Source organism: Miscanthus floridulus, chromosome 2 (genome assembly GCF_019320115.1).
Source record: "Miscanthus floridulus cultivar M001 chromosome 2, ASM1932011v1, whole genome shotgun sequence".
Taxonomy (NCBI): domain Eukaryota; kingdom Viridiplantae; phylum Streptophyta; class Magnoliopsida; order Poales; family Poaceae; genus Miscanthus; species Miscanthus floridulus.
The window spans coordinates 156637212-156649701 of NC_089581.1; the positions used below are offsets into that span (position 1 = coordinate 156637212).

General features: G+C 44.0%; 2 protein-coding genes across 2 annotated transcripts; one reads left to right on the forward strand and one right to left on the reverse strand.

Moving 5' to 3' along the window:
* The first annotated feature begins 461 nt into the window (after positions 1 to 461).
* Positions 462 to 5509, forward strand: LOC136534397 (probable E3 ubiquitin-protein ligase LOG2). Its single transcript, XM_066526844.1, has 4 exons — positions 462 to 603; positions 754 to 1379; positions 4114 to 4615; positions 4928 to 5509. Exons 2-4 carry the CDS (start codon positions 844 to 846, stop codon positions 5102 to 5104), a joined length of 1215 nt encoding a protein of 404 aa, XP_066382941.1. The 5' UTR covers positions 462 to 603; positions 754 to 843; the 3' UTR covers positions 5105 to 5509.
* Positions 5510 to 6930: 1421 nt separating this feature from the next.
* LOC136537314 (uncharacterized) lies at positions 6931 to 8698 on the reverse strand. Its single transcript, XM_066529329.1, has 3 exons — positions 8472 to 8698; positions 7526 to 8382; positions 6931 to 6947 (listed from the first exon to the last, which is right to left on the reverse strand). The coding sequence occupies exons 1-3, from the start codon at positions 8696 to 8698 to the stop codon at positions 6931 to 6933; spliced, it is 1101 nt and encodes a 366-aa protein (XP_066385426.1).
* Between the last annotated feature and the right edge of the window lie 3792 nt (positions 8699 to 12490).

Here is a 12490-nt window from a genome sequence, read left to right on the forward strand (position 1 = left end):
AACCATCATGAACCCATCGAACCCCGAACATACGACTGAGTAGTAATCGAGCTCTCTCAGCATCCGTTTACTTCTTTCACCAGAGACTTGGGACCTGTCCCTCTCTCGTCTGTTTGTAACCCCTACTATGAACTTTCAGTGCTAGTAACATGAGCAACAGCAACGAATTGGACGTAGGGACATTCTGCCCGAACCAGTATAAACCTCGTGTCCTCTAAGCACATCATCCGAGCCAGACGTGCAATATTAGAAATTTACTTGTCGGTGGCAACTCGAAACACCGACAGTTAGCACGCCAGGTAAGGGCCTTTTGCGCGTCTCGACATCCACACCAGACCTCGGATGGCTAGTCGCAACCTCAGCTAGGTCCGGGGCGCGCACTTGGAGAAAATGATGAGGACCTCATGGTAATTATATTTTCTTTGCGTGTGCCAAACCTTAACCACCGGAAAAGCAACGGAGGACAGTGGTGGTGCTTTCCGCGCAACCCTCCATTATAACGCCCAAAATACACGCGGAATAGCAAGAAGCGTGAGCACTTCCCTTATCGTCTCCTCCTTTCCTCCCCCGCAACCCCGATCGAATCGCTCGAACCATTCCCAGGTTTGTGCATCGATCTAGGCTTGCGCCAGGATCCAATTCCACCCCGCTCCCCTTTGAGCTTGTGATCCTCGGAGTCGGAGGAGTTCTTCGCGAGTCTTTTTTCCCCTGATTTCTTTTTTGGCTTATTTGTGCGAGCTTTCTCAAGAGCAGAAGAGGCAGTTTGCAATTCCGATGCACCCAGGCCTCAAGATCCAATTCTGAGGCCTTTTCCGAGCTATCCGCATCGATCTGCGCGAGAGGATGGGTAACGCGGGTAGCAACGGTGGAGGCGCTGCCGCTGGTCACCGCCGTCGGAGCTCCGGCCACGGCCACGGCCACCACCACCAGGCGCCGCCGCCTCCCCAGCCGCAGGAGACTGCGCCCAACCGCTACGTGTTCGCGGCCGCCACGCCGTACCCGCCCCAGTACCCTAACCCCAACCCGCCGCAGTACTACCCGCAGTACGGGAACTACTACCCGCCTCCCCCGCCATCCGTGCCGGTGCCCCTTCCGGCGCCGTACGACCACCACCACAGGCCACCCACCGCCGCCCCCGGCGAGTTCCCGCCCCCGCCCCCGCCCCCCGCCCACCCCCACCACTACCCCGGCTGGGCTGGGCGGTATCCCTCCTGCGGACCGCATCTGCCTATGCCGACGCCCTACGTTGAGCACCAGAAGGCCGTCACTATCCGCAACGATGTCAACCTTAAGAAGGAGACGCTTCGGATCGAGCCTGATGAAGAGTGCCCTGGCCGCTTCCTCGTCGCCTTCACCTTTGATGCCACCGTCGCCGGCAGGTGCTTATTCACTTATTCAGTCCACTTAACATTAAACATATGTTGTATTCTAATCTAATTTGTATTTCATGTGGAGAAATTGCAAATTTAGGACTCCAAACAACGTGCTTTGCAAATATAGGACTCCAAACATCGTCTTCGTAAAAATAACCCTCGAAACGTTGGCTTCTTAATTTCCATGACATTTGGTGTATTAAGACTCTTTTCTCATCTAAATACGTGTATTTCCTTAGGAGATCAGTCTATTGCGTTGCCAGTCATAGAAGAAGATCAATTCAGCATCTGGATGAAATGCAACTACCTTGTAGTATGGCCCCCAGGTCCACTTTCTTGGTCCAAAAAGATCAGCCTTGCTGATGTTGTGCTTGAAAGTCCACTCCTCGCTGCCTCTATCCTCAAGAACATAGACTGACAAAAAATCCCCTTTGTCGTCATCAAACATGTAAAGCAAGCGCCCCTGAGAGTGGCCAGTGAAGCCATTGCCATAGCATTCACTGAATTGCGGGCGCACACGGTTGACCCTCCATGCCTCTCCCTGGGTGTCCACCGCAGCAATTGCACCGCCTTGGACAGTGAAGTGTATGACACTATTTAAATACGTCATGCTGCCATCAAAGAGATGGCATTCATCCGCACCCCAACCACATTCACTAAAAATCCATCTTCCAGTTTCAGATGAGTAAATCTCCACTGCCTCAACTTTATAATCACTTATGCCGAATTCTGTCTCCAGTAGCTGAAAAACATGGAAATTCGAGGAGGGATCGAAGCCTAGCACAGCAGAGCGGATCCACTTGTTCTCTCTCATTGGAGCACCATACTGCCCAGGGGCCTCGCTCGGTTGGGGCAAAGCAAGCCACTCGCTGGTTACAGGATTGCAGACAACAGGTGGTGGAGCACCCCAGCAGAGCAGGAGGAGGAGCCCGTTGCAAGAGTCGAGCAACTCTATCTGCCCACAGGTCGGGGGCTGGAATGAGAGAGCCGTATAGACCAAAAGGGTAAAAGGGTCACTTTGGGAACAAATACATGTATTTCGATGAGAAAAGAGTCTTAATACACCAAATGTCATGGAAATCAAGAAGCCAACGTTTCGAGGGTTATTTTTACGAAGACGATGTTTGGAGTCCTATATTTGCGAATCACGTTGTTTGGAGTCATAAATTTGCAATTTTCTCATTTCATGTGTACATGTATGAAATTGCTGCAATCTATATTGTTTTGTTTTGTTATTGTCTATATTGTTTTGCTTTGTGTATTGATGTTGATGTTTTGAGGAATCAGCCTCTTGTGATGCTGATGCTTTCAGTCCTTGAGGTTGGGGACCTTTTTTAGTTATCGTTGACCTTCGTTTATTTGTTGACTGAAAATTCAATTTGTAACTAATAAAAGAAACTAAATAGAACTATACAAAGGGAGCACCCTGTCCCCGTCTAGAGACCTGTTCTTTATGGAAGCATACAAGCCAACAATAAGTTCTCCATTATGCATTAACCTATCACAGTATTGCCTTAATGTTTAGCTTCTCCTCTTTTCCCAATCCGAGTATCTATTTATCCTTGTTAGTAGATTAGCGCTAGCCCTTGCAAAGGACACTGCAGTATGCTAGCCCTAGCTACGACCTTCTGCATAAGTTCTTCGCTCTAGAGTCTAGACCTGTAGGGTGATCGTGCCTTGAAACTTGATTGGAGATATAACACACTTTTCTCGGTTAAAAAAATGAAATTTGATGTCAATTGTCAAGTTTACACTAGACGCCCTGCTGTCAAATGAATTGTCAGCAGTTAACACTAGAGATTCTGTATGCCCTAATGTCTACCACTTTTGTTCTCGTGTATCATTTCCTGTTCATTGATTCTTAACTTGATTGGCCCTGCATTTAAATATTTCGTTCATTACCAGGCATGTACTAAATACTTAAGCTTTCAGCAGCCTCAGTTGTTGTAGAGCAGCATTACTAGTTACTATAGGGTCAAAGATATAAGCCTTGCTTTAGTATTAATTCTAATCTTCCATGACCATTTTGGAACATTTTGAGCCCAACCATTTTTGCAACATGTTGGTTGTTTGTTAGAAGTTGGTACTTATTGTTGTTGCCACCTGGATGTTTTAATTTATCCTAAATCTTACAGTGTAACGGGGTCCTAAATTTTTAACGGCGGAAGAATCTGTGCATTTGTATGGATTGCAATATTTCTTGAATCATAGTTTTCATAATAATATGATCACAACTCCCTACTCAACTAACTTAACCCTTTGTTCAAACATAGGCCACGTTTAGGTGGCCGAATTCGGCGCCGCCGGATTCACTGTGCGCCACTGTAGTGCACTGTAGCATTCGTTTGTATTTAGTACTAATTGTCCAATCGTTGACTAATTAGGCTCGAAACGTTCGTCTCGCAAAGTACAACCTAACTGTGCAATTAGTTTTTTATTTCGTCTACATTTAGTACTCTATGCATGTACCACAAGTTTGATGTGACGGGGAATCTTCTTTTTGCATAGTGCCAAAGTTGAGAGGTGGGAGCAACTAAACAAGGCCATAGTATACTTCTACGTAGTTTTTGGTTGTAGCGCTTTGTGCTAAAGCTGCACAGCTATTTACTATATAGGATATTTGCAATCTTTATAGCATGAGACAAACCTTGCTGCTTGAATTTCTTATTACTAACAAAAGAAGTTATATTCTTGCTGTTGTGTAAGGTGACCAATTTGTTTTGTTTGCTTCCTTGAACAGCATGACTGTTTACTTCTTTGCAAAGGAAGAGCTCAACTGCAATCTAACAGCAGTGAAAGAAGACCTAATTAAGCCCGTTACTGTTAGCTTCAAAGAGGGTCTTGGTCAAAAATTCAGGCAACCTTCAGGAACAGGAATTGACTTTTCAGTGTTTGAAGAATCAGATTTATTAAAGCAGGGGGACATGGATGTATATCCACTTGCAGTTAAAGCTGAAACAGCATTGTCTGTTGATCACCCATCAGAAGGGGATGACCAAAAGATGAAAACTCCTAACTCACAGATCACTCAGGCCGTGTTTGAAAAGAAAGAAAATGGGGATTGTCAAGTAAGAGTTGTTTGCCAGATCCTTTGGGTCAATGGAACTAGGTATGAACTGCAAGAAATATATGGCATAGGGAACTCCATGGAAGGTGATGCTGATGCAAATGATCCAGGGAAAGAATGTGTTATTTGCCTCTCAGAGCCAAGGGATACTACTGTCCTCCCATGTAGGCATATGGTAAGTCTGCTGGCAATCTATTCAAGGACTGCACTTTTTTTTAGAAACTAGCGGTCTATTATTGAAGTAACATGGTATAAGTTTTCATTATTTGACTGTATTCCAGATTGAACACAGAGTTATCTTTTGATAATATATGCTTCCCAAAGTCCCAACTATATGATCTACAGTATTCCATATTCGGAATATGGGTCCAGAAAAGCGGGCAGTACCATACTGATGTCTAAGCAACTTCCATTTTCTCAGAACTGATTTAATGTTGCATTAGCATATGTGCTAAACCCTGACATTTTATTTCCGTCTTTACTGCAGTGCATGTGCAGTGAATGCGCCAAGGTCCTGAGGTACCAAACCACTCGGTGCCCCATCTGCAGGCAGCCTGTTGAGCGTCTCCTGGAGATCAAAGTGAACAACAAATCTGAAGAGCAGCAGCAGACGCCCCAATTGCCACCGCTCCCAGCCCCAGCTCCGCAGCAGGAAGAGGTGTAGCCGTGATCAAAGTCAGTTCCAAGACGTTATATGGCTCTAGTTTGCGGCCTTCAGGCCTTTCCCTAAAGGTTTGTTCTCTCATCTGAGCAACGGGGAATGTAACCGGTACTTTACCTTTAGCCTATGTAAGCTTCTGGCATCGCATGGCTTTGCCGACCTCTGCTGCCCTGCCTATCTGGAGGTCGGAGATCGAGATGCCAAGGCGAGTGTGTACCCATATATATCATGCATGCGTGTGCCATGGCTACCTGAAGAAGCGTAGCGAGGAGGATTCCTCATGCCTGGTTGACTTCCTCCAGGGGAAAAGGGGGAAGAGAAGGTGGTCTCTTGAATTTGTACAAAAAATGACTGTATTTCACCTTGATTCCGTACCTTCTCTGTTATGCCCTGAAAAGTCGACGAGTATTACTTGCGTGCGAGTCAAAACATTCCAAGTGCGATAGCTCGCCTGGTGGTGAGAGATTTGTGTGGCCAGACCGCCAAGTCCTTTCAGCTGCGCGCTATCTTGTGCCGATCTGCTGTCAAACTAGGGTTGTGAATTTGTGATAGACGGTGGGTATTATTAGTAATATCCATGCTGGGCGACTACAAATGACAACCCGTTTTTTTGGATTCTAAAAATCCTTTTGTTGATAACTTGGCTCGACTGCACCAAATCGTGTCTCCAAAGATGCTCCAAATCATGCCGGGGGACTACAGGACGTCGTTATAGATGTTGGGAGCCTTGTAGTGACAGTAGGTGCGGTACCCATTCCCCCATGTGCTACTAATGGGACGGTGACAGGGCACGAGGACTGAAAATCTTAGATACCTGATGATGTGTCCAAAGAAAATTGAGAAAATTCCTTCAACGCCATTGGGACTTATACCTATCCCCTACTACATGCCACTGGAAATTATCGTCACTTTCATTGAATTGCATTTTTATATCTCTTATTATGTGCCATTGAAGGCCTACAGCAGTTAGTTGATGACAGAAATGATAATTTATCCTTGCTATCATGACAAGCATACACTCAGACTCGATTACTCGAATAGATATCCCATACTAGCTCTCAGTCCACGTCGCGGGGGCCGAGAGCGATGAGCCGATGACGAAACCGCCACGCGCAGGGTCTCGTCCTGCGTGGTGCGTGGTGTGCGCCACGTCTGCGTCACCAAGAACCTCGGCGTGTACAGCGGCCCGGTCACACACACCGTCCCGTTCTGTGACGCCTGCAAGCGACTGCCGAGGCGCGGAGCGCATGCACGCCATACGGCGCCGTGACATGCCCGACCACGGCCTCCGTGAGACGAGACGTACTGTACGTGCCCCTACAGCATCCACCCCGGCAGCGAGTGGAGATCGACGAAATTTACACCAAAATTTGCCGTGAATCGTGAAACGGTGTCCCTGAGCAGCTCCGCCTTGCCATTGCTCCCCAACGCCTCCTCGGGCTCTTGGCTAGTTGTGCGTCGTCGAAGCGCGCGGCGGGGCGCCTGGTGAATCGAAGGTCGTCAAGGCCTGGAGCTAGCAGCGCAGCATGCTCGGCGCGCACGACCCACTTGGGGTTGCGCACGGAGACGGCGAGGGACCGGACGCATCCCTAGCCCGCACGGACAGAAAAAAATTTAGGGGAACTAAAGAAAAGTTCTACAACAACTTAGCTCTATTATAACCACTCACAATGAACAAATATATAATAGCTTAAAGTAATCTTATATTTAAAACATCGATTAACGATGAAATTCACAAAGTACATCATAAAAAATAAAGGATGCAGTTCATTCGTACCAAAAGGTCCAATTACGAAGCTAATAAACGGCTCCTGATGTTGACATATTATTCATCCAAAGTAGCAATCTACAGAGATAGACAAAATTGATTAGTCAAACATATATATGGACCTCTAAATTATGAATTTAGAAGATAATAGATCGTACCACTAATTTTTTAGGCAATAACATAAGACACTTTTTCATCTCTTTAAACCGCTTTTTGATCTTTTCATTATCAATCTTTCTAAATAACTTCAAAATATCCTCTCAATTGAAACCGTTGCCACCGGTAGTATCAAGATTAGCTCAATGAGACGATAAACCAATTTATAAGATGTGTTCATATTAGTCTTGACCATAATTTCAGCAACTTTTCCAAGTTCATTGCATCCAAGAAATTCTAGAGTTCTTCTAACACGGTTGACAAACTGTCTAAGATGGCTAGGCAAAACAACAAGCTCACCAATATCAAAATCCTCGGCATAAATTTCAGCAAGCCTCACAAGTTTGTCCACATCAAAATTAGAGAAGGAGTTCCTTGGGTTAAAAGCTCACTGAACCGATGATTCAGCTCAGTCAAGATGGCATCAATGGCGACAAGAAAAATCTCAACATGATAGTAATGCATGTTTGTTACTTTTTGTTTTCTTCTTCTAGATGTACCTCTAACATTTATTTCCTTATCCATATCTTGCACTTCAATCTCATTCTTCTCACAGAATGTTTTCACTTTTTTGAGTAATGGCTCCCATCCATTTTCCCTCATATCCTGTAAGCTATCTTTCACACCCATGATCAAATGCATTGCTTCAACTATGTCTTGATCCTTCATTTGCAAAGCATGTGACAAAATATCTGTCATGCTCAACAATTCTATCATCAAATGCAGGATGAACACAAAATCAAAGTTCTCCATTTTTCCAATTAAACCTAAAGCTCCACCATTATTTGTTGGTTTAATGGAATCTTTCTTCACTATCTCAACCACATCTATGATAGCCTCCCACATCACCAAAATACGAAGCAAAGTTTTAAGATGTGAACCCCATCTAGTATATTCTGGCCTAGCTAGGCTACTTTCTTGATTTAAACCTCTTCCAGTCATAATCTCACCCTTCTCAATCTTTTCTAGCAACACATCATGATGCTTTGCAAGCAAGGCATCTTTTCTCATATAAAATGCACCCACATTGCTGACTATTAAAGGAACATAGTTAAAGAAATCTGCAATGTCTACACTAGAAGTCGAAACAGTAACAATCACTAGTTGCAATTGATGGGCAAAACAATGCACATAGAAAGCATAAGGATTTTCATCACGAATCAATTTCTGCACCCCATTAAATTCACCTCTCATATTAGAAGCTCCATCATACCCTTGCCCACGAAGCATAGAGATAGACAAATTGTAACTTGAAAGCATACTAACCAAAGCTTCTTTCAATGCAATAGCTGTACAACTCTGAACATGCTGAAGTCCAAGAAATCTCTCCACCACTTGCTCTTTATCATTCACAAACCTGCACGGCACATTTGTTTATGTGTTAGTATAATTGTAGAAATAATTATAATAAAATATATGCATAAATTGTAATTGTGGAGTACTAACCTTAGAATCACTGCCATTTGCTCTTTTATTGATATATCTCTAGACTCACCAATAAGCACCGAGAATTTTCTACCTCGAATATCATCCATAACGACAGTTGTGACTTCCTCTGCACAAGCTTTTGCAAGATCCTTTTGTATATCAGGAGATACCATCTGGCAATTTTTAGAACCTTTGTCATATGCGTCCTTCACTATATCTACCTTATCTTTATACCAGTCAACCATCTCTCTAAATGTACCTTTGTTGAGAGAAGTAGAACTCTCATCATCTCCACGAAAAGGTTCCCCTTGCGATATGAGAAATCTTGCAACATCTAAAGATGTCAAACGAATCTCACATCGTTTTTCTTCCTCCGTGCTTACCTCAACTAATTTTCGACCAACACTTGTCCTTTGATTCTTGTCGTCACACTTCAGTCTAGCCTATGCATGAGTCTTGCAAACACCGTGCTTATGAAAAGTATCCTTAGCGTTCTTCCAATTCACCTAACCTTGATGTGCAAAGACAGTACTTCCAAATTTTTCAGCCTTTGCCGAATTAAAGAAGAGATAGCAATATAAGCAATAAGCAGCATCTTTGGACTCACTATACTCTAGCCAATCAAATTCATCAAACCAAGTCTTTTGAAATGATCTCCATTCACCACCCATACATTTGCGAGGAAATGGAAATTCATGAGGTTGGGTTGGACCACTTAAAGCATATGCTCTCTTTACTTGGTCTCTAATATCTGGTTCATAAGAATTGATTGGTTTGTGCTTTCTAGGGTCAGCAATTAGGTTTGAATGACTAAACTCTTCCCTAGGTTTCTTGGGTTGATTTGTGCTCTCATTAGTATGTGCAGTTGAGCCGCTGCCACTTGAACTTGAATAGTAGTTGCGCAAAGTTCTTTTTGACATACTGAAAAACTAAAAATTGAAATCTATCATGAATCAAACATTCAACCTTTCAATCACAGACTCCTGGTCTCACATTCACAGTTAAAATTGAAAAATCACCTGATGTCCTGCTCAGCTGCTCCGCCGACCGCCGCGTCCCCGAGAGCGGCGTGCCTGCTTGCGCCGTTGCAGGCCGCCGGGCTGCGCGGCCTACGCCCGCACCGTAGTGGTGTCCGCTCGCCTGCCGTTGTCTGTCCTCGTGGTGTGGGGACTGGGGAGTCGGGGTAGACCGGTCACCGGTAGAACCAGGGAACAGGGAAGCTGCCGCCGTCCGTTTGGGGTCGGGGATGGGAGGCTCGCGACGGCTATCGGGGGAAGGGCAGGGGTTACGGTGGGAATGTGGGATTGATAGGGTTTCTTACCTTCTTTCACTATTCACTATTGGCTACTGGGCCTTGGGATTTGACTTAATAATACCCTATTCTCTATAAAATTAGGCCCAACATATATCAGCCCCTCCTAAAATTGGGCCCAAAACATATCAGCCCCTCCTATATCAGCCCCTCCTATTCTATACATATATATACGTAAAATTTTTAGGGGGGCTTCAGGGGGGCTCCACGTGCCTGGGAGCCGTAGGAGGGGCTGGAGCCCGCCCTGCCCTGCCGTTAGCTCCGTCCCTGCGGACAAGGCACATGTGCACCTAACACGGTCGATAGTGAAGCTGAATGTAACGAGGGGCAAGTTTGCCACCCCGCGACGGGCGTAAGACGCCCTCTGTGCTTCCACGGCTCCTCTCCCCGTCCACACTCCACACTGGCGCGGCAACTATCATCAGCACATGGGCTAAAGTAGCCACCATCCAATCCAATGACCGCGCCCATGTTGCAGCCGGTGTCCCAGAGGGCATTCCCACGGCTCGCACCGCGCGGGATCGGCGCCTTCCTCGAGTTTGCCCCTGCCTCCTCCCTCCGCTTCGCCATGCACCGCTGCCGCACCGCTCGCCTAGGTCCGTCCAAATGGTCCCCTCTTTTACTAAAAATATTATAATATATATAAAGGATTACTTCTTTGGCTTGTTAGAGTTTTTTTTTCTCCTCTCAAAATTAACTAGAAGTCAGTAGAATCTTTTTTTTTGCTTCATGCATTGTAGCAATGCGACGAAATCGTTTAGAGACGTGCTAAACAAGGCCTGAACTAGCGAGCATACTTTTGGATTAGGTTGGCAGAACTCCCAACCCACTATCACAGTATAAGAAGAGGTGGCATCGTACCTCGTGGGTTATATATTTTTGCATCAATTCGAGCATGTAAATCGTAACTTTGAAAGCTTTAGTTGATTCTAATCTATTAGATCGTACAAATCAACTAGCAATTTAAGCTCTGAATCTCGGATTGTAATAACTCCGAGATCCATCTCTCTCTAGCTATATTTTTCTTCTTCTGCCAATCTTATTTTTAGGGACTATAACCTAAAAGCCAACCAACTTTCCAAAATTGATCCAAGACTAAAGGCCTATTTGGATCCACTAGTAGCTAATAACTTGTAGCAAATATTAGCTAGTTACCTATTAACTAGATGTTTGGATCTAGAGCTAGAAGATACATGTATTATTGATTGTGTCTATTATGTCCTTCACCTTTTAGAGGCTATTGATATAGCATGTAGATGTAGATATGTGACAGGGTAAAAGTGTCTTTCAATCTGTTACATGCTAGATTATGGCAACTACTCCCTCCCTTCCAAATTATAAGTCGATTTGACTTTTTTAGTTCATCCAATTTTTTATTTGATGTACCAAAAAAGTCAAAGCGACTTATAATTTGGAACAGAGTAGCAGTAAAATGGTTGGCACTTGACTGTCTAACTAACAATTAGCTGGCCTATTAGCTGTATCTATTTAGATCCCAATTAATGTTTACCAACTAACTATTAGTAAGTTGGATTTAAATGGAGTCTAATATGGCGTCTACCAGGTTGCTAAGAGTTTGATTGGTTGTTTGTATTAGCCTTAGCCTGTATTAGGCTTTATGTAGCACAACCCAAATTAGCATAATATGCAGTTTCTCAGTGTTTGGTTATTTACTTGTTTTGCATAGGCAAGCCACATTTAATTCCATTTCATTGATTATTTTGTTGTATGTATATGTTTTTAGTAGAGGTATGGAAAGTGGTAATATTTGATTTTTGATGTACCGATTGCCTTGTACAAATCTCCATAGGCAAAACAAATATAGACAAACTATTGGTTACATGGGTCCTCTAAAATGCACACTATAGATCACTGGGATATGGCAACTGCATTTCCTATCTCAAGCCACTTCATTTCCCTTTTCCATTATCCAAACATGGGTATTTCCCTATCTATGGGTCAAGTCTATCCTAGCCCTCGTTTCCTTATCAAACCTCCTATATCCAAACGCCACGTATGCTGCTAAGTGCTAATTGCAGTGAATTTTTTTAAATAAATTTACAAAATTTCAGATCGTAACTGTGTAATACATACCAGGACGAACTCCAATCTTACACTCATGATTTTAGATTTTTTTAGATGGGCTGACACAAAACTTGTATTGAATTGTTGGGCTGCTACTCAAGGAGAAAGAACGTAACTGTTGTAATACATACCAGGACGAACTCCAATCTTGCACACATTATTTTAGAATTTTTTTAGATGGACTGACACAAAACTTGTATTGAATTGTTGGGCTGCTCTGCTACTTAAGGAGAAAGAACCCTCCAAAAATGGATCTTTTTAGATGGGCTAACATAGAACTTGCCCCTCCTCACAGAAAGAATAGATCTTTTTAAATGGGCTAACATAAAATTTTACATTGAATTGTTGGGCCCCTCTTCACAGAGGAAGAACCCTCCAAAAATAGGCGTATGCTGCTTTTGCAGCGGGCACACGGTATCCTTTTTTTTTAAAAAAAAACTGGGATATCCATTACTCGTCTGCCAAACGATCAGCAGCAACAAGAACATTTATATTGTTTGGGATGGAGCTAGTGATCAGCATTGTTTTGGATGGAGCTAGTGATCAGCTCTTGTCCCTCAACACACTCGAAACCCAGCTCTGCCAATACATGGGCAGGACTATTACATTCTCTTCTTCTCTTGAATACGCACCCAAAAGC

What these genes read in the sequence shown, in the direction of transcription:
- LOC136534397 (XM_066526844.1), top strand. Translation starts at nt 844, where the DNA reads ATGGGTAACGCGGGTAGCAACGGTGGAGGCGCTGCCGCTGGTCACCGC. An exon ending in GATGCCACCGTCGCCGGCAG is followed by an intron (nt 1,380 to 4,113) that starts GTGCTTATTCAC and finishes TTCCTTGAACAG; the next exon opens with CATGACTGTTTACTTCTTTG. An exon ending in TCCTCCCATGTAGGCATATG is followed by an intron (nt 4,616 to 4,927) that starts GTAAGTCTGCTG and finishes TCTTTACTGCAG; the next exon opens with TGCATGTGCAGTGAATGCGC.
- LOC136537314 (XM_066529329.1), bottom strand. Translation starts at nt 8,698, where the DNA reads ATGGTTGACTGGTATAAAGATAAGGTAGATATAGTGAAGGACGCATAT. An exon ending in CAAATGGCAGTGATTCTAAG is followed by an intron (nt 8,383 to 8,471) that starts GTTAGTACTCCA and finishes TGTGCCGTGCAG; the next exon opens with GTTTGTGAATGATAAAGAGC.